This window comes from Polypterus senegalus, chromosome 1 (assembly GCF_016835505.1).
Source record: "Polypterus senegalus isolate Bchr_013 chromosome 1, ASM1683550v1, whole genome shotgun sequence".
In the NCBI taxonomy this organism is placed as follows: Eukaryota; Metazoa; Chordata; class Cladistia; order Polypteriformes; family Polypteridae; genus Polypterus; species Polypterus senegalus.
In genome coordinates this window covers 297,591,391-297,616,666 of record NC_053154.1, presented here as the reverse complement: position 1 = coordinate 297,616,666, position 25,276 = coordinate 297,591,391, and the positions used below count along the sequence as shown (strand labels likewise).

The 25,276-nt window shown below is 38.7% G+C and overlaps 2 protein-coding genes across 2 annotated transcripts; both read left to right on the top strand.

Annotated features, from left to right (window-relative positions):
• Window positions 1–3,098: 3,098 nt before the first annotated feature.
• On the top strand, window positions 3,099–7,799 carry LOC120514303 (polyubiquitin-like). The gene is made up of 2 exons (XM_039734633.1): window positions 3,099–3,317; window positions 6,776–7,799. Exon 2 carries the CDS (start codon window positions 6,805–6,807, stop codon window positions 7,273–7,275), a length of 471 nt encoding a protein of 156 aa, XP_039590567.1. The 5' UTR covers window positions 3,099–3,317; window positions 6,776–6,804; the 3' UTR covers window positions 7,276–7,799.
• A 6,039-nt stretch (window positions 7,800–13,838) lies between these two features.
• Window positions 13,839–17,359, top strand: LOC120514326 (polyubiquitin-like). Its single transcript, XM_039734652.1, has 2 exons — window positions 13,839–13,946; window positions 16,222–17,359. Exon 2 carries the CDS (start codon window positions 16,245–16,247, stop codon window positions 16,707–16,709), a length of 465 nt encoding a protein of 154 aa, XP_039590586.1. The 5' UTR covers window positions 13,839–13,946; window positions 16,222–16,244; the 3' UTR covers window positions 16,710–17,359.
• Window positions 17,360–25,276: the final 7,917 nt, after the last annotated feature.

The window sequence follows — 25,276 nt, the reverse complement described above, 5'->3', positions numbered from 1 at the left end:
AAGGAAGCCTTTCCTGAGATGCATTAATTGTATGTAACAGGCCTGGTAATTTGGTGTGTCTTCAGCATCGTGTGAGAGTTCCTTCTCCACTTAGTCATGGGTCCTAACCCCCTATCGTCACACCATGTTACATAAAAGAAAGAGGAATTTGGTGATCTTGGCCCATGAGAAGTCCATAACAAATAACTTGGATATGGATGAATTTGGGGCGGCACGGTGGCGCAGTGGTAGCGCTGCTGCCTCGCAGTTAGGAGACCCGAGTTCGCTTCCCAGGTCCTCCCTGCGTGGAGTTTGCATGTTCTCCCCGTGTCTGTGTGGGTTTCCTCCCACAGTCCAAAGACATGCCAGTTAGGTGGATTGGTGATTCTAAATTGGCCCTAGTGTGTGCGTGTGTGTCCTGCGGTGGGTTGGCACCCTGCCCAGGATTGGTTCCTGCCTTGTGCCCTGGGATTGGCTGCAGCAGACCCCTGTGTTTGGATTCAGCGGGTTGGAAAATGGATGGATGGATGAATTTGGAAGAGTTTTTTGCAAAGGGAAACAGGAGACTATTGTTGTAGAGTGGATTGAGGAGAAAGGAGAGTGGAGCTGTTCAGTTGCAAACAGAGACTTCAGTTGCTTACAAAACAAACAAGCTTAAAACAAGACAAAAAAAAAAAAAGTTCAAATGTAATGTTGGGTTCTACAAATTAGTTTGAGAATTGTAAGAAAAGACATGGTGAATTTTTTTTTTAATTACTATGCCAACCCTGTTTAGTTTTGTAAATATGGGATATATTGAGAGGTCCTATTTTATTCTTACTTTATTTTGCAAATTTATTTGAGAATTAGGCCATCCAATTAAGATAAATTTTATGTTGTTGGTTGTAAAGATCTGGACGGATATTTTATTTTAATCTTTATTTTATTTATTTTTTTTATTCTATTTTTTAGTTTTATTTTTCAAGACTTGGTGAACTGATTTTTTTTTTTTATAACTTGGCCTACCCTTTCTAGTTTTGTTAATATTGGCAATAGTGAGAAGTGTTATTGTTGGGTCTGAATATATTTGATATAGGCCATCCAATCAAGGTAAATGTCATGTTTTTAGTTGTTATAATTTGATGAGGAATATTTTATTTTATTTTTTGTTATTTTATTTTTCAGTTATACTCCTGAGGGATTGCCACCTTATCGTGTTCAGGGGGATTGGGTGCCTCAGTGACCCTAAGAGCTACACCAGCAGAAGCTTAGCCTTCAGGTGGGACACCCTAGTTGGACAGGTCTTAGGGTAAAGGCCTGACAAAGTGCAATTCAATGACATGACAAAATCAGTTATCCAGAGCACCTCCACCACCACCCCACCCCTTTCCCTTTATGTGCCCCCTTCACATTTTTGTCTGCCCCCTTAAATATGCCTGTCTAGAACCGGCCCAGGTTATCATCCTCCTAAGAAGCTGATAAGAACAATAAGGTAGCCTTCCAATGGAGGAAGTACATTGATAGTGAGCTTGTCCCATGAGGTTTGATCTTTAAGGATATCATTTTAAATTATTTTTTTGTCTTGTTATTCTGATAGCTTATAGCATTTCTGATTTATATTGCACAATTCTGGTTTCAAAACCAAGTCAACACAGATCTTTACAATTTCAGAATCGGGTTTTGTGCGATAATTTAATTTCTAATTCTAGAGAACAAAGTACTCTGTAAAATGCGCTATAGTCATGATGAAGTTATCATGCGACAAAACATTAGAACTTTATAAATGTTAGATAAAGCTGATTAGTGCCAATAGGAAATATGTTGAAAAATACATTGTGTTTGGCTTTATTGGTACTTGGCTTTACTGGTCACCCAAAATAAGTCTGCATGCCAAACATGTAGTGAATGCAATCGCAGTTTGTTTGTCCTTCTCCACTTTAAACCCATCTGGAAGAACACCAAACACAGCTGTTAGAGGGTTAGGAGGGATTGTGACACCAAGGCTGTCTGAAAGGCACTAAAAAATTTAATTTTTAATTGTTATTAATTCTTATCAGTTATGTACAGAGGTAACATAAAGACTAAGTTATTTCTGATCCATTATATTCTGTAAAAATATATTCCAAGAGCAGGTACTGTTGGTAGTTTTGTCCATAATAACCGAGTTTGTGCTATGACTGCTTCTTTATTTATACCATGAGAGGACTGGCAGGTGAAGAGCCCCACTCAGGGTCTGGCACGAGGGCCTAGTCTGGCTGCATCACATTTCAAAATTCAACATCTTAGCCATTAGGAGACCACTTTTGTAGACTAGCTATATAATACATACTACTACAGTCCCTTCCACTGCTCTCAAAAATAAATGAAAACAAAAAAGAGCTATTAATAATTGCTATAGATAATAGTTACAAGAAGAGAGTACAGCCAAATGAAGATACAGAATTCCAGAGTATGCTACTGATGTATCAATTTTGTAATTAGGGCTCAATTTAACAGTATTTTATTTTTTTTGGTACTTGCCGAGCAGTCTGCTATTTGTTTGCATAATCTGGCATTTCCATGCTATTTTAAATTGTTTGTATCGAATTACTAATTCAATGTCCGAATTAAAAACTTTAAACCAATAGATGATGTTTCTTACTATGGGAAAACCAGATCAGTTTGGCGTTTCCAATTAACCTAACAAACATGATCTTACAAACACTGAAGGAAAACCCATTCACAGAAAGGAAAAAACTTCAATCATACAAACGGTGATTGGGTTGAATTCCAACTTGGGCTGTCCGGCAACACTCTTTCATAACATTTTCTACACAGTCATTAACACCTTAATAATTGAATATGTAAAATAAGGCTAAAAGTCATCTTACAAACATAGCTGTATGGTGAATTTACTAGCATTAATGTTAATGCAGGTGAGCTACTTTAGTGTTATAAAAAGCCGTTGCATTCAATGACCCAAACTCCGATGCATTTTTTATGCTTAATAAAATATTTTAAGGAATCCTGCCTTAATGTGAACAGCCTACCTTTAGGGGAATTTGCCGTTATCACAACAGGCACAGTAAATCGAAAAGAAAACTCGCATATTTGAATCGAAACTGTTCGTTTAAAAATATGGAATGAATAGTCCGCTGGGGGAGGAGAGAAGGAAACCGAAAAACTCATCGGAAGAAAGTCGACTTGTGACGTCATTCGCTCGAACAGCCAATTAGAAACAAGGATCATCCGCACCAGTGAAGATTCTCAAATCATAAATAGGCGCACACGCAGCACAGACAAGCGGTTTATAAAGCACCTTACAGCGAGTACTAGCCGTAAAGGAACTTCGAAGAGGAGCTCTAGCCGTCCTGCTGCAGGTATTCTTTTTTATTATGTAGCCTATTTCCAAATGCCGTTCCAGTTTGTAATAATGTAATTATTGCATTATAGTATTGTATTTGATGCCTGATATAACTTTTTAGAACCCCGAGTTACAATTCTATTAGCTCATCTATGGGCCGGACCGGAGATCGGTTGTGTGTGAATTTGTAATAAACGTTCCAAGAAGTGGGCCTGGTCATTTCTTAAGACGTTTTATTGTTATTTTTTTAAGAGTGGACGGTTTAGGTGGACCAACACTCTACGCCAATATGGACAACTTTACCTTTAAGTGGCTGGCTCAGACAATTTAGCGGATCCTGCGGATCCGAATGGAGTTCACTTTATAGGAAGCAGACAACTTAAGAAAAATACACTAAAAATTGAAATAATATGTGATGCAAAGTTAATTTCTGCTGCACTATGCATGTACATTCAGCTATTTGCTGAAATTTGTTTGGTTTCATTTCTAGCGAAATGACTGGCACTTTTAAGGTTGCTGCATTACACTTCCAGAGTTGCAGTGTCACACCATCTTGTACTCTGGTGACTCGGGCATGTCTGGGATTTTCCCTTGAATGAAGATAATTGTTGCCCGCTCACCTTCAAGTGCCTGATTCTGGATTTTCTTACAGCCTAGAAAAGTAAAAATGCAAGAATTAGTGTTTATTCAGAATATAATAAAATCTTTATTTCAAAAAGTATGGCTCTCTCCTGAAAAATAAAATAACATGTTTTATTCATGTAACACTGAGTAAAACGACAAAATAATTTCTCATTTTCAAATTATTCTAGCCTATAAACGTGAGGGATGGGGACAGGGGATTTCCACAGCAAATAGAGCAAAGGATTTACTTTCCTTTCTTAATCTGCTTTATTGCTAATATTTCCTGTATTTAGTAATTTCACAGATTATGTCACTTTTGAATCAATCAAACACAATTTTTATTGAGCATCTTTTATAGAGTACACAGGATCTTTACTAACAATATATTTGAAACACTATACATTACAAAAAAAGACGTCCGATACTTGAATCGAAAGGAGTTTTAACATTGATGCCAGTCATGCCAGCTTCTGCGCCAATTCGCCCTTCATGAGATTATTTAAAATTAATTATACTGTCCATTCGGTGTCAGTTAATTTGATAAATTCATATTTCCTTCTACACTTAAAGGGACGCCGGTAACTCGTTGGAGCAAATTAATTACCTATAGGGCCTACCAAATTGACTTTTTTTGTAATGAAGGTCCAAATCGGACTACACAAAGGACCTGGAAACTCTAGTAATCGAACCCAGGTCACTGCAGCTCAGTGTGCTAACCAGTATGCCACGGCGCTTTCCTGTTTTTGTAACTTTTAAAAGTATCGCTATAAAAATATTCACCGGTTGAATACTTCGTCTCTGTTGTTTTTGAGTTTTCTGGGATTTTCATATATATCGGACAAAATAAAGCAAAAATCGTTCAAGGTTAATCTTTTCGGATGTTTATCTCATTCGAAACTGACTGATCAGCACTAAACTGAGAAATCGAAACTGAAAAATAAATGAGTTCGGGATTAGCAGCTGCGCAGCGTTATCCAACCACATAAAGCTGCTGAATCAAATAGCCAATCAGGTGCAGGAGACACGTCGAGGGGCATTACAGAAACGCGCCCTGCACCTTCTCTCGAGTTATAAATTGGACCTGAATTCGAAGAGTATCTCGCGTATGAGACAGCAGCCGTTACCTTCTCCGAGAGGAGCTGAGGCAAACCACAGGTAGAGATTTAATTTTATTTGCAATCCCAGTATCAATAATTTTTTATATACAAGAATTAGAAATTGTCAACGAGAACGGATATTTCAATCTAACAAGGCTTGACAATTTTATTTGCCTAGTTTTTCTTATGCCATTTGCGTTTTCTTAGTGTGTACAGTATAATATATATATATATATATATATATATATATATATATATATATATATATATATATATATATATATATATATATATATAATATACACTTTTTCGTAACCTCAAAATTAATTGTCCGGGCATGTTTATAGATGTTCACATTACTGAGCCACCAACACTCGTAATTTTTTTAAGAACGGTGTTCATGAAAGATGCAGTAGCACAGTACAGAAAAACACAGCAAGGACAGTTACTTTAGGGTAAATGGGACCACTTCCAACAGACGAGGCGCTTTGCTACAAAAGATGCACTCGCAACCGCCGGCAATGTTCCAAACATATACTAGTAGTAATCGTTAACATGCGATACATCATCAATAATAAATAAAACATAATGTCATCCCTCTATGGAGCAACCGCTACTTGGTTTTATCTAGTGATTCTGTTATAAACGACTCGAAAGAGCCAACACAGAATTGTGCGAGATGGGATAAATACTTCCAAATATACCCAGTCTCTTCTCAAATATACGTACATATTCAACATGCACATACTTTTTCTGTCTTTCTTTCCCTCTCACATACACACACAGACACATAGCCTACACGTACACACAATACATACATATTATATGGCAAATATATGTGTGTTAGTAGTCGACAAAAATGTAATGGCACACCGTTTCAAATTTTACAACTGCATACACATTCGATTGCCGACAAAATCACGACTGAAGAACTCGTATTCCTTCGGCGTATTAAATTAGATACTGGCGATATTTAAGCAAGCAGAATATTATTCATATTGCATAGACGAGAATTTTCAATAGTTCAGCATTTGCCATAAATATAAATAAATCTCAAGGCCAGACTTTTGATAGAGTTGAATATACCCGTTGACCACAGGTGTCGAACTCCGGTCATGGTGAGCCGCAGTGGCTGCAGGTTTTCATTCTAACCCTCTTCTTCATTAGTGATCAGTTTATGCTGCTAATTGACTTTTTTTTTGTCTTAGTTTTAATTAACTTGACTCGGCCCGGAGTTTGTCACCACTGATGTAGACTGGTAGCGAGTGAGTTAGGGGGGAATTGGGCCACCATAGGGCCACTCCCTCAGTGTGTACAGTATGTGTATGTGTGTGTATATATATATATATATATACTCGAGATATATATACTCGATTCCTGAGAGGGAGTGTAGTGAGTGTGTATGCCTGATGAGCCCAGAATTAGGGCGAAACACGTGTTGCATACTCTTTGCATTATTTGATAGTAAAACTATTTCAACCATATTTATATATATATATATATAATATCATGACTACACAAAATAATGCATGAATTTCACTTTGGGGGGAAAAAAACTAGTTCAGGGACATAGTCTGCTAGTGCCTATCCTAGAAGGGGTGAAAGGCAGGAAAGAATAAAAGGAGAGGACCCAACAACGTTTGGATTAATAATAAAAAAATATGGATGGATGAATTCCTGTGCCTGGAAAACCAGAATAACCATAATGTTGAGTACTAAAATCTAGTGACTGAAATTTGTTTCTTTTTAACAGATTTAAGTTTTGAAAGTCTAGAAATTCCAATGGAGCTGACAGTAAAATTCCTCAATGGGAAAACATACCTCATGGATGTGAATCCCTCCATTACTGTGAAGCAGCTAAAGCAGCAAATAGAGAGCCGATCTGGATGTCCAGCACAACGTATGAATCTAGCAGTTCAGAATGGATCGACAAATACTTTGGAAAAAGAGGACTGGAGACTTGATCAATATGGGTTGAAACCTGGGACTATTGTGACAGTGATCATCACCGAACCAAAGCCCATGCAGGTGTTTCTGAAGAATGACAAAGGTCAAACAAGAACCTACGAGATACAACCTGGTGAAACTGTCACAGACTTCAAGCAAAAAGTCTATCAGGGTGAAAAGGTTCCTACTGACCAGATGGTACTTATATATGAAGGAAAGCAGCTGGAGAATGGCAGAAAAATGGATGACTACAACATTCAAGCCAATACGACCATTTATCTCCAACTACGTCTCCGCGGAGGATAATAAAATGTCCTAATCCATCCCAGTATTTGTCATTGGCTGCAGTATTTACTTACTATTAAAATAATGAAAAGGAAGAAACCGGCACCTTTCACTTTTGCTTCTGTTCCTATTTGTAATAATAATATTGTAATAGTATTTTATATAGTTGTAATAATATTTAGGCTCAATCTAAAATCAGAAGTGTTCTAGAACTTAAAAGATTAGTTGAAAAAATGTAGCACTACATTTTTTTTATTTCTTATACTGTACATTGTTTTATATGAGGACACATTAATATATAAAGTGCATTGTTGTAATTAGAGTTGTTTTCTGATGTTTATTTAATATACAATTGTAACCCTCACTGTTTATTTTATTTCATGATAATCTAGTTTGTTCTACTGTTATATAATGCAGCTACAGTACTTATGCAGACTGCTGAAGTGAATTTGTATTCCACATTACTTTACAATAAAACTGCTGTTTCATAATATTGCACGTTTAAAGGAGACCAAAAAAATAAATAAATAAATCTTTTATCAAAATCTACTGGTTACATGCTTTGCTTTGGAGGGCAGAGCCCAAGAAAATAAAGGTATATTGAGTCTGGTTTAAAAGTAACACAAGTTAAATGTACATATGAAATACTGAATAGTTATTAAAATAAACATTTTACACTGCTAGGATATTCTGAAGGCAGCACTTGGACAACAGAGAGTACACCGATAGCATCATTGAGATTGAGGGAATTTCAGGGCTGATTTTAGGCGTCATAAACAGGACTACTGGCTCAATGACACAGACTTCTATCTTTGTGCATCTACTACTGTAGGTCAATCCAGAAGTGTGTCAAAAATATGATATGTGTTTACTGAATTTACTTGCAAAGCTTTTCATCAATTCCTTTTTAATTTGTGCTTAAAGCAGTTGCTTGATGACAAGCACTAATGTGTGAATGAGAGGCTCTAATTTGGAAACATTGTCTGCTTATTAATTTGCAAATCCTAGTATTTCATTGCCAGTTGACATGGAACAAAAACCTCTCCGAGTTGCATAAGGCGCAAGACAGAATATTTCCCTGGTTGGGGTGCAAATCCATGACAGGTTATATCTCACTTCTAGCTACGCCACTAGAGACACTTGCATCGGCCTAATGTATATGTCTTTAAGATTTAGGAGGGAACCCAAAAGGAGCCTTTGAGGTTTTAATGTAACATTTATTACATGTCATAATATACCTGTACATAATATTCTCTAATTTACTTTATCCAGTTTTTAAATTTGGGGGGATGTTGCAAGAGCATGCTGGAGTCCAATCCCAGAAGAACTGGTTGCAGTGTAGAAAACATATTTATTTTATATATCTTTATGTCCCAAAATAACTAGTTTAGAAAGACTTGAAAAGAAGCCATGCATCAATCCACTGGAGTAGAGGTCACATAAACGTAAAAGAGGTTTAAGTGAGGAAGAATTCATTAAAATACATAACAAAAACTCGAGGAAACAATATTTTGCAAATTCAGTTGTCTAATTCCCTGACTGTCACTACACCAGGCTTGGGATGATTTTTTATCAAAATATACATTTTTTACTATTCTAGAAACGTTATTCATCAGATGTCTGTAAAGAGAAACTACATTAAGTAGACACTTCCTTTTTAATTTATAGTGGAAGATGGTAAATGCCATATCCTGAGAGAGGTGATGTCTTGTTTCATTTTTAGGCTGATAACCTCACGGTGACAAAGCAAATCTGGTGGTGTCCTATCAATTATCTTTAGGCAATAAGTGCCACTGTCTGCTAGAGTGTGCATGCTAAACTGGCTGGTGTACCACCTAAAACAGGGTGTCCTGAGCCACAAAAAAAATCAATCAACCTTGATAATTTGATTGGAGTTAAAATGACTTTATACGTATACAGTGTGTCCAAAAAGATAAAACCTCAAAGCACTAACAATAGATAGATAGATAGATAGATAGATAGATAGATAGCACTTAGTACTTCAGTTCTATGTTTTCAGAGGTGATCAAGTAGACAAAGGACATACGCTGTAAATGTAGCATTGTGCATTGACAACAAAGTAATAAGTTTGTCTTTTGTTCAATAAACTCCTGACAGCAGCCTGTATGATGTCACTTTTCAGTTTCATTTCTGCTATAATGCTACCTATCACCTTCCAGGCTGCTTCCTTGTAGCTCAGCTCTCAGAGATTGTCATGTTTATTTTACCTGTCTGAGTACATACTTTATGACTTGGGAATTTCCACTAATTGAAACAGTGAATTTTGTCCTCTAATGATAATAATGTAGACTTAATAACCCTTGGAGTTGAGCAATTAACTACTTTTTTCTGAACGGTGGACATTTTACATTAGAAACATTTACCTTGGCCTTGGTACCCTTGAAGATTTTTTTCCAGCTTAATTTATTTTTTCTGTTCTTATCATTCTTTTCTGTATGATCGTGTCAGAGTTTGGTCTGCATTGCCGGCAGTAAATCAAATCAATTTCCAGTGAGAGTTGGACTCCGCCAAGGCTGCCCTTTGTCACAGATTCTCTTCATAACTTTTATGGACTGAATTTCTTGGTGCATCCAGGGTGTTGAGGGGGTCCGGTTTGGTGGCCTCAGGATTGGGTCACTGCTTTTTGCAGATGATGTTGTCCTGTTTGCTTCTTCAGGCTGTGATCTTCAGCTCTCTCTGGATCGGTTTGCAGCTGAGTGTGAAGCGGCTGGGATGGGAATCAGCACCTCCAAATCCGTGACCATGGTCCTCAGCCAGAAAAGGGTGGAGTGCCCTCTCAGGGTTGGAGGCGAGATCCTGCCCCAAGTGGAGGAGTTCAAGTATCTCAGGGTCTTGTTCACGAGTGAGGGAAGAATGGAGCGCGAGATCGACGGGCGGATCGGTGTGGCATCTGCAGTGATGCGGGCTCTGCCTTGGTCTGTCCTGGTGAAAAAGGAGCTGAGCCATAAGGCAAAGCTCCCAATTGACCAGTTAAACTACGTTCCTACCCTCACCTATGGTCATGAGCTAGGGTAGTGACCAAAAGAACAAGATCACGAACACAAGCGGCTGAAATCAGTTTCCTCCACAGGGTCTCTGAGCTTTCCCTTCAAGATAGGGTGAGAAGCTCAGTCATCCGGGAGGGGCTCAGGGTAGAGCCGCTGCTCCTCCGCATCAAGAGGAGTCAGATGAGGTGGGTCAGGCATCTGATCAGGATACCTCCTGGACGCCTCCCTGGTGAGGTGTTCCAGGCACGTCCAACCGGGAGTAGGCCCCGGAAAAGAACCAGGACATGCTAGAGGGACTATGTCTCCCAGCTGGCCTGGGAACGCCTTGGGATTCTCCCGGAAGAGCTGGAAGAAGTGGCCAGGGAGAGGGAAGTCTGAGCCTCTCTGCTCAAGCTGCTGCCCCTGCGACCCGACCTCGGATAAGCGTAAGAAGATGGATGGATGGATTGATGTTCTTATCATCAGACTTATCTTTAAATATTTAAAATACTATCTTATATATAAACATCTACTCATAGAAGTGTGTGTGTCTGTTTGGCCCGGAAGTGAGAGGTAGAGTCTGGGTAAGAGCTCCAGGATACTCAAGTGAGGCCAGCACGTCAGCAAAACGATTCCTCCGATGAAAGAGTCACTCGCTTAGTGGCTAATACAGAAGTGAGGCAAGCACATCAGCAATATGGTATCCCTTTTACTTTTCCTCCTACTGCTAATACAAAAATGAGGCAAGCACGCCAGCAAAAGGAAACCTCTGAAGAAAGACAGTCACTCAGCTGCTAATACATAAATGATGTGAGCACGTCAGCAACAAAAATCCTCCTACAGAGATGCCCAGAGTAGTTCCGTCCAATTACCTGATATCTCTACATTTCATTTTTTTTCTGACGATTTAAATACTTTCTTGGACCCCGGACTTTTTACAGCACAGGCTTACATAGCTAGTATTATATACTGTATAAGAACTGTACATTTCTACTAAGTATAGATCTATGTTATGTAAGCTCATATTGACTTATTTTGTATTTATTCATCATTATTTATACCTAATTTAATTTTAATTTACTTGTTACTATTTCTTTGACAATTTTGTGAAGCACTTTAAATTATATCCTATGCATGAAAATCCATCCAAAAATGGGCTATAAAAATAAATGCTGTTGTTGTTATCTACATTCTGTACTGAAAAGACAAATTTCTATCTAAAGTTGTTTTATATGTATATCTATTTTAAAAAAGCCTCTTTTTGTTCTCTGGATAGGATACCACAATGTAACAGAGCACTGAATGGACTTAATACATGAAGAGAAACTGTTATACACCCCATATGGACACTGAGAAAAACATGAAACTCCACAAAAACAATCATCTGAAAATGAAACTCAAACAGCTGGAGATATGAGGTGACAGCACAAAATGCTGTGCCACTTTGTCATTTCTTGTCAAAACAAACGGAAATTATGAAGTGTTATTATAGAATTAGAGCAGAAACAAGACCTGAATTAACGATACGAGTTATCATCCTCCTAAGAAGCTGATAACAACAATAAGGTCGCTTCCAATGGAGGAAGTGCATTGATGGTGAGCTTCTCCCAAGTACTCTGTGGAATGTGCTCTAGTCATGATGAAGTTATCATGCGACAAAACATTCGAACTTTATATATGGTAGAAAATAGGAAATATGTTGAAAAATACATTGTGTTTAGCTTTACTGGTATTTGTCTAACTGGTCAACCCTTGCATATAATATTGATTTCAGCCAATCCAGCGTGAAATGCAGTTTTGAAAAAAAAAAAAAGATTTTTTTATTCTAATTTTTATGAATTCTTTTTTTTAAATTTTATTAATTTTATTGTAATCATTCCAAACAAATATATCAATTTTTACAAAAAATAGAATTGAAAACAAATGGACCCCAACCCCTGAGAAAGAGAGCATGGCCAACAGAGTAAAAGTTAAAGCATGTAAACATACCTAAATTGACGAGTTTACTAGGGCAATAGAGATGAATGGAGAAGAAAAAGAAACGAGGAGAGAATTACTTCCTCAGTGCTTTAAGAGCTTATTCTAAAATATTATTGATTAAATCCTGCCAGGTTTTGAAAAGGTTCTGTACAGATCCTCTGAGTATTTGATTTTTTCCAATTTTGAATAGTAAAAAAAATAGGTTACTCACTGACTTAAAAGAGAAGAGTTAGGATTTTTCAAGTTTAGAAAAATAAGTCTGCGTGCCAAACATGTAGTGAATGCAATCGCAGTTTTTTTGTCCTTCTCCACTTTAAACCCATCTGGAGAAACACCAAACACAGCTTTAGTGGGTTAGGAGGGATTGTGACATCAAGGCTGTCTGAAAGGCACTAAAAAATTTAATTTTTATGAATTCTTATCAGTTATGTTCAGAGGTAACATAAAGACTTAAGTTATTTCTGATCCATTATATTCTGTAAAAATATATTCCAAGAGCAGGTACTGTTTGTAGTTTTGTCCATAATAACCGAGTTTGTGCTATGACTGCTTCTTTGTTTATACAATGAGAGGACTGGCAGGTGAAGAGCCCCACTCAGGGTCTGGCACGAGGGCCTAGTCTGGCTACATCACATTTCAAAATTCAACATCTTAGCCATTAGGAGACCACTTTTGTAGACTAGCTATATAATACATACTACTACAGTCCCTTCCACTGCTCTCAAAAATAAATGAAAACAAAAAAGAGCTATTAATAATTGCTATAGATAATAGTTACAAGAAGAGAGTACAGCCAAATGAAGATGCAGAATTCCAGAGTATGCTACTGATGTATCAATTTTGTAATTAGCGCTGCATTTTGCAATATTTGGTGTCGGAGGGGTGGGGGATTTGGACAAGACTTGCCAAGCAGTCTGCTATTTCTTTGTATAATCTGGCATTTCCTGACTAATTCAATGTCCAAATTAAAAACTTTAAACCAATAGATGATGTTTCTTACAATGGGAAAACCAGGTCAGTTTGGCGTTTCTAATTAACCTAACACACACGATGATACAAACACTGAAGGAAAACCATTCACAGAAGGGAAAGAACTTCATTCATACAAACGGTGATTGGGTTGAATTCTAACTTGGGCTGTCCGGCAACACTCTTTCATAACATTTTCTACACAGTCATTAACACCTTAATAATTGAATATGTATAATAAGGCTAAATGTCATCTTACAAATATAGCTGTATGGTGAATTTACTAGCATGAATGTTAATACAGGTGAGCTACTTGAGTATTATAAAAAGCCTTTTGCATTTAATGACCCAAACTCCGATGCATTTTCCATGCCCAACAAAATATTTTAAGGAATCCTGCCTTATTGTGAACAGTCCGGGTTTTTTCCTTTAGGGGAATTTGCCGTTATCACAACAGGCACAGTAAATCGAAAAGAAAACTCGCATATTTGAATCGAAACTGTTCATTTAAAAATATGGAATGAATAGTCCGCTGGGGGAGGAGAGAAGGAAACCGAAAATCTCATCGAAGAGGTTCGGCTCATGACGTCACTGACTCGAACAGCCAATTAGAAACAAGGATCATCCGCACCAGTGAAGATTCTCAAATCATAAACAGACGCACACGCAGCACAGACAAGCGGTTTATAAAGCACCTTACAGCGTGTACTAGCCGTAAAGGAACTTCGAAGAGGAGCTCTAGCCGTCAAGCTACAGGTATTCTTTTTTATTATTTATTTCCAAATGCAATTCCAGTTTGTAATAACGTAATTATTGCGTTATAGTATTGTATTTGATGCCTGATATAACTATGGTTGCTGACACGTAGTAAACGTTTTAGCACCCCGAATTACAATTCAGTTAGCTCATCGATGGGCTGGACCGGTACGGAAGGGTATTAGGATCACGGTGAAAAAAAAATCTAAATGTCGAGATTAAAGTCGACATGTTGACTGTATTCTCGACATTTCCACTTTTATTCTAGTAGTTTATTCTGTCAGTAGAATGTCGCAAAGTAAACTTCATCTTAAAATGAATGTTTAATTTACTAGATTTTCTCAAACCCCGTGATAAATTAATGTAGCACATTAAATGCTTTATATTAAGTGTTCCCCAACCCTGTTGTTAATTTATACGCGCTTCTTAAACAGACTTCCTTTTCCACTGAGAGACGCCGGCAGCGATCGCCGCACATTGACTGATATTTCTGCTCAATGAACATTCAAAATACTAAAATAAATAGTCGCTATCTTTTTCACGATGAAATGCATTAAAGCATGTATTTAATTTAATACTATTAAATATGGTTGGCGGGGGCACGGTGGCATTAAGGAGTTCCCAGGTGTATGTTAAGTGTAGAAAACTTTATGGCAGGTGTGACGAGGCTCCAAAAAACTTGATATAGCAATGGGTATCGCACAGGTTTAACTGGAATATCGTGTAAATGTTGGGTTCGTGATGTGGTGATCGAAGACACGAATGCAGAATTCAATGGATGTTCTTCTGGGCGGGCTTTCTTTATTGCATGCCTGCTGTCTCTATCTGACGTAGTAAACCTCCAGTTCCTATCCTTCCTTTTTCTTTCTCCACATAACCAATCACCACACGATAAACGTCTTTGTGAAATTAAAACTAGTTATACTGTAAACTTAGACCGCAGAGTTTTCAGAACGTTAAATGTATTAACGCATGTGGGGGCACAGTGGCGTGGTGGTTGCACTGCTGCCTCGCAGCAATGGGGTCCCGATTGTGTTCTCTGCCTTTGAATTTGCATGTTTTTCTGGTGAGTTTCCTTTCAAAGTCATGTAGGTTGTGAGATTTTATGTATTATTGACCCTGCTACTGTATGTGTTGCACGTATTCACCCTGCGATATGCTTTAATCTCGACATTTAGATTTTTTTTCTTCACTGTGTCCGTATTTTTTTTTCACCGTGGACCTAATACGCTTCCGCAGACCGGAGATCAATTGTGCGTGAATTTATAATAAACGTTCCAACAAGTGGGCCTGGTCATTTCTAAAGACGTTTTATTGTTGTTTTTTAAGAGTGGACGGTTTAGGTGGACCAACACTTTACACCAATATGGGCAACTTTATCTTTAAGTGGCTGGCTCAGACTATTTTAGTAGATCGTACGGATCTGAATGGAGCTCACTTTATAGGAAGAAGACAAGTTGAGAAAAAATACACTAAAAATTGAAATAATATGTGATGCAAAGTTAATTTGCTAAGTTAGGCTATTCCTGCAGAAACACCTTGCTTCTCTTCACAATGAACTAATTAAATATAGTTAATAATTTTTTAATTTCTCTCACTTTGCAAATTATGTGCTCAAGATAAATATTCAAGTCCCTTAATGCAGGATGCCTTTACTTATCATTTCCACTTGCTACGAATTAGTATTTGTAGCATCTGTGATCTTATTTTTTTTCTTAGATTTTAGTGTTTCTTGGCCCAGCCTCCCTCAACTGAACTAGCTGGGTTTTCCATGGATATTCCATACAAAGACGTTGCAATAGAACCATGAAGCTTAACTTAAAGAATTTGTGGAACCACAGGCGCCTTCACAAAAGAACTCGCGCGGACATTCATAACACACACAAAGGCAGTTTTCATGCTTTCTAAACTGAAACTGAGCATCATCAGCTCACTATCAAAGACAAGTAAAAGTTCAGCTTAATGTAAATAGTACACAAGTGTTTTTTTTCTCATACTGATTTTATTTTTCTAAAGTGACCTCACTCACACATAATTATAGTAATTTATACATTGTCTTTAATTATATAAGCAAATCTGTTCTGTCTCTTTAAACTGCAATGGGGGGGGGGTGGCAGATAATTGCTTAAGTAACATCAGAAACATTTTCTAAGTCTATGAAAATAATTCTGAAGGCTGTTTCAACATATAGCTACAATGTTTTTATATATGGGGTCTTTCTTTAGTGAACACCATACGAGACAGATTATGACCTTATAATATTTATTCTTAACAGATTTAAACTACTGAAGATAGAAAATGGACTTGAAAATAACATTTTTGACTGGAAAGTCAATTCTCCTTACAGTAAACCCATCAACTACAGTGAAAGAGTTAAAGCAGAAAATTGCACAACAGACAGAGCATAAAGCCGAACATCTGAAGCTTGCAGTTGTAAATGGACAGATGCTTGAACTCGTAATGGATCACTGGAGTCTCACTCAGTACAAGGTGCAGTCTGGGAACACCGTGACAGTTCTCATCAGAGAGTCCATACAGGTGTTTCTGAAGAATGACAAAGGCAAGCTAAACCCATACGAGATCAAACATGATGAAACTGTCAAAGAGTTCAAACAAAAAGTACATCATAAAGAGGGGATCCCACCAAATCAGCAGAGACTCTTTTATGAAGATCAACTGCTGGAAGACAGCAGAAAAATGGAAGAGTATCGTATCAAAGTACATGCCACCATTATTCTCCGCCTTCAGCTTGTAGGAGGCTAACGCTGTTCATAATACAAGCACTGATCAATGATAACCTTGATGGCTTTACTGTTTTTGTACTGGACTGGGGTTGGGAGAAAAATACAAATATCTACCTACTGTTGAGTACTTTTGCTCACAATATATGAAAATACCTTATGTTTTAGAGACAATTGTTCATTTTGATTTATTTTTTTTTTTATAATTGTGACACTGACATGTGCAAGGCTGAGTGGTGGCTCTCAGGCTAAGGATCTGCTCTGGTATCGTGAAGGGTGCCAGTTTGAATCTCTGCCACTGCCAAAAGAGATCCTACTCTGCTGGGCTCTTCAGCAAGGCCCTTAACCTTCAACTGCTCCAGAAGTGCTGTACAATGGCTGACCCTGCGCTCTGACACTAAGGGGCATGCGAAAACCATGTAATTTCCTTTGAGATTAAGAGAGTTAAAATTATTTATATACAGTATACTAAATAATTGCATTTTAAAGGCAACCTGTTTTAGGTCTTGCTGCTGAACAGTTTTGATGCAGTCAGGCTATGTTATTACTTATTTTATTGTATGCTACTGTAAATGTTGTTCTTGGTTGGATAGCTGTATCTCTAAAAAACATTATTCAGCTCAATAAAAGTACTGTTTATTTTAATGTCCACTTAAATTTGAGGAAATTTCAGCATTTTTGTTCTGTCACTATACCTCAGCTGATCTGGCTCAGGTCACACAGATTTCATTTGGGATACTCTGGTTTCATTTTTCTTTCTCTGCAGGACAGAGCCGGAAAGATGAGAGAATGTGACTCAGCAATAAATAGAAACAGCTCTACTGGAATGTAAAACTCAAATTTTGGAAAGAACTAAAGACACATTTGATCATTAAAGTGATATCTACTGTATAAAGTATCTATCTAAATATAATTTTGCAAAGCAAACTATTTATAAAAAACCACTCTGAACACAGACCATGGATTCCAAGTAGTTTTTATATTTCTCCACATTACATCAAATTAGTATGTAAATTAAAAAGTATAACGTTCACTCGTGAAATGATAGTTTTTTCATTTTCAATGATCGTCCTGCTCAACTCCAATTGTGCACACTGATTTCTGGACAACTGAGAAGATGAGACTGATCACCTAATGAGGGTCACTTTTTTAATCAATGGTGTCAATTTAGATGTTCTCCTACCAACCTGTTATTATCCAAGGCTGTGAAAACTATAAATTAGTATCTATTATTTCATCTTCCATGAGGAGCTATTCACACTGTGAGCCCTCACCCATGAGGAGGCGAAAGAAAGAAAAAGAGAATACTCTTCATCCTTTAAATTCATTTCCACAGCCGGCGATGTCCCTTCCTGACAGAGGCAAGGTAGGCATACCAAAACAATGCCACAAAAGTGGCAAACAGCACACGGAACTACAAAAGGAAAGAACACAATATGGTGTGGTTAATAATACTACATTTCAGACAGCATTGAAAATGTTGTTGAGGAAGGACTGAGAACAATCATTCAGTAGTACGGAGTAAAGATACGCAAGTTTACATTGCAATGCTGAAAACTGAACAGCTAGAGTTGGATCACAGCTTGACTTACAGAAAGACGGAAATTGAAAAATATGGCCAAAAAGGTAAAAGAGTGGGATATGATAATAGACATGTAAATGTTTTGTTTTCATTCAAAATAAGTTTGACTACAGTAATTTAGTAAATATTTCAGTACTTCATAAAGGAGACCTGCTATGTATTAAGCCTGTTTGGAGTGACACCTGTATGAGTCAGGAAGTAAGGCTATGGACACAATACTTCTAAAACAAATCATTCAAGGGCGCAAGGCAGGAACAAACTCCAGGCAGGGCGCCAGCCCACGGGACAATTTAGGATGGCAATGCACCTAACCTGCATGTCTTTGGAGTTTGGGAGGAAACCCATGCAGACACGGGGAGAACATGCAAACTCCACACAGGGAGGACCCGGGAGGTGAACCCGGGTTTCCTAACTGCGAGGCAACAGCGCCACCCACTGCGCCACCATGCTGCCTTTACATGATCGTCGTGTTCAATTTTATCTTCCTGTCTTGTATACTTTTATTTGCTTCCACCCGTTGTATGTGTGTCATCTAATTTTAATTTTCTGATGTGTTTTTAAATATATAAAGTAAAACAGAGGTCACAGTCTGAAATAATATTTGGATTAGTCAAACTCTGATTAGTCAGACTGCTAATGTAACTAATAAACACAAACAGCAGGAGCTTTTCAGAGGTATATAGCGATATTGTGTCTGCACGAGTACATAAAAATGCCTCAAGTTCAAAGGACAGCACTTCACCACACAGTAAGAATTAACCAAAATGATAATACAAATGCAACAACTGAATTCTGTGAAGTGTAAATTATTACATTGGCTAAATCCATCAGTTGATCTAAATGACTATTTGAATTGATGAAAATCTAATCTAAATTCAAAAATACATCCAAACAAACAGCAAAGACTTGTCAAAATATCTCAAAGCAATTTTTTCCTTGTTAATAAATAGCATTCTGCAATCATTTAGGGTGAACGAAGCACTGACAAAGAAACACTTATGCCTTTATATCATCTAAATGGAAAGTTAACCAAACCTCCTGTTTGGAGTCTGGACAGGGCCGCCCCGAGCCCCAGTGCAAAGAAGGTATGTGGGCCCTTATGCGTATGCGTGTATATTATTATTATTTATTTCTAACAATCGTGGATCCCATTGATACATTTAGATAAGAATGTATAGGTATAAATGCAATAATAGTATAATATATTTATAATAGTAAAAGACGTTTATAACAGCATTTATTGTCCGCTGAACAAAGTGGCTTTCCCGGCCCTTTTCCTGGCGAAACTTTGAATTACATAATCAAAATGAATCGGTTTTGAGAGATCAGACTCAATATTGATACTGATGAATCAGCGTGGCTAGTGCCCCGTTGTCTTCTTCCCCTCGGAATTCAGCTGGAAAGCAAGGAGGAGTAATCAGAGCAATAAGTTTGAAGCTAGAAATGAACACGTGACAACACTCGTTGATAGTCACTTGTACAAGTTTTTGTTCGTTGAATCTTGAATGCACCGTATTATGTCACTCAAAAGTATTTTCTCATTGTCACGGCCTTCTATTGCTTCGCGCTCACTCAACGAGAAGGGTCTGGCTGTAGCCTGCAATACTGTTGCACTCAACACTTCGTAATCTCAAAAGTTCTCGCGCCGTTCTGTCATTTTTACGTCACCTTCTCGAGATAACGACACGTTTCAGGTTCCATGATGTTTCTTTGTATTATGCTCCTTCGGCACTTGTTTAGTTTCTCGACTGTTCACAACGGATCAATTGGCCCGCTTTCCCGAATTCGCAGTGTCTCGGCACACGGCGACTACGTGACGTACTTGTTTGCCAGCTGATGACTTTTTTCTCACTGCGCCCGGAACCCCCTCATCGTCACCAGTCTTACATAAATTAAAACTAAATTCACTGTCTTTCAGATGGTTACAACAGGTGTCCAGTGCGCGAAGTCTGATTTCCAATCCACATACATTATTCAGGTTGAAAACAAGTCGAACTCAAGTGTGAAATAAGCTTGACCAGGAGATGGCAACAAACGTTAATAAAAGACTCCCGCATCACCTGCTTAGTTACGGATTTGGTGAGAATCGGATACCGTCTTAGCAGAGCCAAATACTGCTGTGGAAGACACCGTTGGAATACAGCGTCCCTGACGTAAAGTGAGTGTGCAGACATACTTCTTTTTTTAAAGCAAGGCACCTGTAAAAGGGCAATAACTCAGAAGACTCACGAGGAAAGTCAGTGAGTGCAACGTTGACCCCCTTTACTACTCAGATCATTCCGATCTGTAAAAGACATACACTGCCCGATTGGCCAAAAATAGTTATTAGTGCAATAATTATGATAAAAAAAACTCTTACTACGGGTTATCAGATGCCGATTCGAGTCACTCAACTATTCATAACTGCTGCGACCCTGACGCACAGTCCACTAACTTTTAAAAGGCTCCGTGAACTGTCCGTCCAAGTTAGCATCTGTCCCACCGGCAAGCCACGCAAAGCGATGCAGCAGAGAAGAGCGCGCGCTTTATCACACTGACGTAGCTAGGGGAGGGGCGGAGGGGGCGGTCAGTCCCCGTCAACATTTATTTTTTGGGCGGCACTTTTTAATAAACCTCACTACTAGACTTTTTTAGACTTTTTTTGACAGTTTTGTTTGCTAGGTCTTGGGAGAGCTAACGTATGTTTATGTCCAAATTACACCATTTGTAATGTTTAAAAATTGTCACAAATACATATGTTGCAAAGTTATATTGTACAAATGCGAAGCTTAACGAGTTCGCCGACTTATTCCGACCGCAAGAGACGACCCCTTCAATCTCATTGTTGATATTTTATTTTCCTTTCAATCTCAAGATAAAGCGAATAAAAGAGAGCGGTGCTGCTTTTAGAAAAGAGAGAAGGGCGAATTTATTTTATGGGAGGCCAATCACGTCACAGCCCTCTTCTATAGCTCACACATGTTGAATGTTTTAAAAATAAGAAACTTTACAGGATGCTACCTGACTTGCGTGAATTAGATAATGTTTCGATGACTAAGACGATTTGTCTAACGTAGACTAAGCGATTTTAGATTTAAGATTAAGTCATTAATATTGTGCCAGTGTTGAGATTTTGCACACACGAGCCTCTGGCTGTTGCAATGTAATGTGCCAGCTTTCTTTCATGGGAAATGAGAAAATATAAAAATATATATTACACAAAATATATATAAATATTACACAAGGCAAATACTGCCAAAGGTATCCAGTAACATCTATCATTACATTGTATTGTACTGATCGATGTGCACGGACCTTTTGGTGAGCAATGGCTCAAAGGGGTATAAGTGGCACTTTAGGAGACCGGATCTGTTACATACTTTATAATATTCACAACCTTGGGAAAAAGTCTGTGATTGCTGGCTATTTCAGATTATGAAAAATACACCACAACCACTTTGTTGCATTAAAAAAACTTTATTTTCCGATTATAAAACATCCTAACAAGGCTAAAGAGCAAATAAAGCAATTACAGTCTATTTACATGAAATACCAAATATGTCAGCCAAAGTTCAGATGACAGCACGAACGCTTTTTATGCTGCCTGCTTTTTGACTTAAATGCAGAATGAGGGCAATTTTATGGAACATCATCACTGTGGGATTCGACACAATAAACACAATTTTGGGATAGTGTGGGATAAAAGGTGAAAACGTAGAATAAGGTCGGCATTTTTAAATGAAAATGTAGTAGAGTGGGACATTAGTGGACGACTCGAGTCACACGGCTTCACGCGAGTCAGGCCCCAGTCTTCATTTTCTTACTTGTGACTTGCTTGGCATTAAAAAAACGACCCTGCTTGCTTCAGCTTATTGGTGACTTGAGTCGGACTTAAGATAAACGACTTATAAAGTCTCACGTTATAACACTACACTTATTATTTTTCTGACCGTATTATTTTAATTTACATTTCGTTAATAGACTCTTAGCGGTCCACACATGCAAAAGTCATTAGGACTAATCAGCGTGTTGTGGGTCAAAGGCAATGGATGAATCAGGCCCGAGATTTGTCACTTTTGAATATTATCAGTTTACTGCAGACTACACTGCAACGAATGGACCATCAAATCCTGAGGTCCTAAAATCAGCAACACAATAAAATATTCTGATTTTATCATTTTTCCGACTCATAAAGACAGGGACGCTTTCTAGAGAACTGAGTCCATTGATTGACGTGTCAGTGTTTCAACTAATACACCTTTCAGCCTCTGAACACCACCCCACAACCGCCACCCTGCCCCCGACTGTCTCCTCAGATGCCGATTCGAATCACTCAGCTATTCATAAATAAAGCAATTCCCGTCTATTTACATGAAACACCAAACATGTCAGCCAAAGTTCAGATGGCAGCACGAACGCTTTTTATATGCTGCCTGCTTTTTGACTTAAATGCAGAATGAGCGCAATTTTATGGAACATAATCACAGTGTCTTTGGATTGTGGGAGGAAACCGGAGCGCCCGGAGGAAATGTGTTGGCTGGGGTTGGCTCCAGCAGACCCCCGTGACCCTGTATTCGGATTCAGCGGGTTAGACAATGGATGGATGGATAATCACAGTGTGATTCGACACAATAAACCCAATGTTCTGTTACACACACTTGTCCTGCACTTTACGGAATGTCAGAACTGCGTTATTTCCGAATAGTATATAGTAGCTGTATCCCGTGGCTGCGCCCACATAGTAATGAAACAGGGCAAACTTTAAAAATCAATAGACGTTGGCACTATATCTGATGGTGTTCAGCTCTGACAGAAGAGCGTTTCCCGCGTGGGGTGAAAAGCACATGGCCGTGATATCTCTGGCAAACAGTAGCTACCCCCTAAAACACATGGAGCTCTAATCTCTCTCTCCAAAACGTCACACGTTACTCCTTAACAATCTCTAGATGATAATGTCTGTTGAGCAAACAGGCAGCTAGCTAAGCGGAGGTGAGGTGCACTCCCTTCCACACGTGGCCCCGCCCCCCTGCTCTCGGCCCACAGCCACTCTCTTGGGTTCGCATAAATACATCGGCACCGCAAGCGAACTCGGGTACTTAGCACCATGACAGAAGTCGCAAAATCAACTGGAAAGTTGATGCAAATTATAGAAAACAATCAGATCTAAATCAGTTAAGTAATTCTATTGTGAAAAGCGGACAGACATACAGACAGAACGTGCTTGGACCACGACATTTTTAAAACCGTTTCTTAGCGAGCTCCTATGGGCCAAGGGTAACATTCCAAATTTCAAGTCCCAAGTCCTCATGGTTCGGGAGATTTCGTGATGAGTGTGTCAGTGGTATTTGGCTTTTATATATATAGTAGATTGGATTCAATTGGATAAATTTTACTAATCCGAAGGAGAAATTCAGACGCATACAGCAGCAGAAATATACAGTATAAAAAAGGATACAGACACACAGGACAAATAACACAGCCAAACAATCGATAAATAACCAAATTAAATGTATATTGTGCAGAAAGTTCAGAATGAACTTAGAGCATGTCAGGAGTAAGTATTGAATTGCCTCATAGAAGTGGGCGGAAAAGACCCCCAGAGATGCCTCGTAGCACACCATGGTGGAATGAGCCTGTGGCTAATTGTGTTTCAAGATAGTACATCATGGAAGGGATTTTCCACTATGGCATCCAATTTTGCCACCATCATCTTTTCCCACAGAAGCTTTCAGAGTGTTAAGGGTTCAAACTTAAATGGCAAGGCTTTCCTAATAAGTTTGTTCAGGTATTGTGCTTCTTTTCAGCTCAAGTTGCTTTCCCAGGAGACCACTGCATATAACACCACAATGGCTACTATGGACTGGTAGAACATTTCCAGCAGCTTGCTGCACATCAAAAGACTTGAGTCTCCTTAGCAAGTCCAGTCTGTTCTGGCCCCTCTTGTGCAGCACCACTGTGTTGTCAGACCATTTCAGTTTGCTGTCTACTGAATGTGAACGTCCCGCTGGGTGGTGGCTGCTCTCAGTGGTTCCTTGGCACATCACCAGCTCTTTTTGTCTTGCTGATGTTGACCTGCAGGTTCTCCCTGCACCACAAGGTGAAGTCCTCCATATCCTTCCTGTAATCTGACTCATCTCCATTATTAATGCAGCCTATGATGAAGGAGTCATCTGAAAAGTTCTTTAGATGGCAAGTGCTGGTACTGCACTGGAAGTCTGTTGTGTGGAAGGTAAACAGGAATGGAGGCAGGACAGTTCTCTGAGGTGCTCCGGTATTACACACCACCATTTCTGGCACACAGTCCTTCAAACCTCACAAAATGCTGTGTGTTGGTCAGGTAGTCCATGATCCAGAAGATTGTGGGGGGCATCAGGATGGAAAGCCTTCAGCTTTTTCCCCAGTCGATGGGGTATTATGGTCTTAAAGGCACTGGAGAAATTAAAGAACATGATCCTGACTGCAGTGCTGGCTTTGTCCAAGTGTGAGAAGGCTCTGTGGAGGACGTAGATCAGAGATTCCTCCATACCTATATGTGTATCTGATAGGCAAACTGCAGAGGAGCCAAATGTTCTGAATTAGGAGTTGTTGCTGTTTAAAGACCAGCCTCTCAAAGGTCTTCATGATGAAGGAAATAAGAGCAACTGGTCTGAATTCCTTGGGATCACTGGAATGCCCCTTCTTTGGTAATGGGACCACACTGAATGTTTTCCACAGCTGGGAAACCTTCTGCAAGTTCAGGGAACAGGTGCTGAAGGACCGTGCGTAGCCATTGAGAGCAGGTTCCTGCCTTAACCGGGTTATTCACCTTAACCTGATTATGTGTGCGCATGTAAACGAAATGCAAACGCAAAGACAAATAGAGGAGAGTCCTACAGTGGTGATTGCATCAGTCAGATCTACATTTACTGTATATAGTGCCCTTTGAACATAAACTCAAAGCATTTTTACGGAAGGAAAAGGGAATATGAGAGGACACAGAGGTCAAATCTATCTTGATAAAGCACCATTTTTTGGCAAACTGTATCATA

Excerpts from the sequence above, each read along its gene's own strand:
- LOC120514303 (XM_039734633.1), top strand. The coding sequence starts at position 6,805 with ATGGAGCTGACAGTAAAATTCCTCAATGGGAAAACATACCTCATGGAT.
- LOC120514326 (XM_039734652.1), top strand. The coding sequence starts at position 16,245 with ATGGACTTGAAAATAACATTTTTGACTGGAAAGTCAATTCTCCTTACA.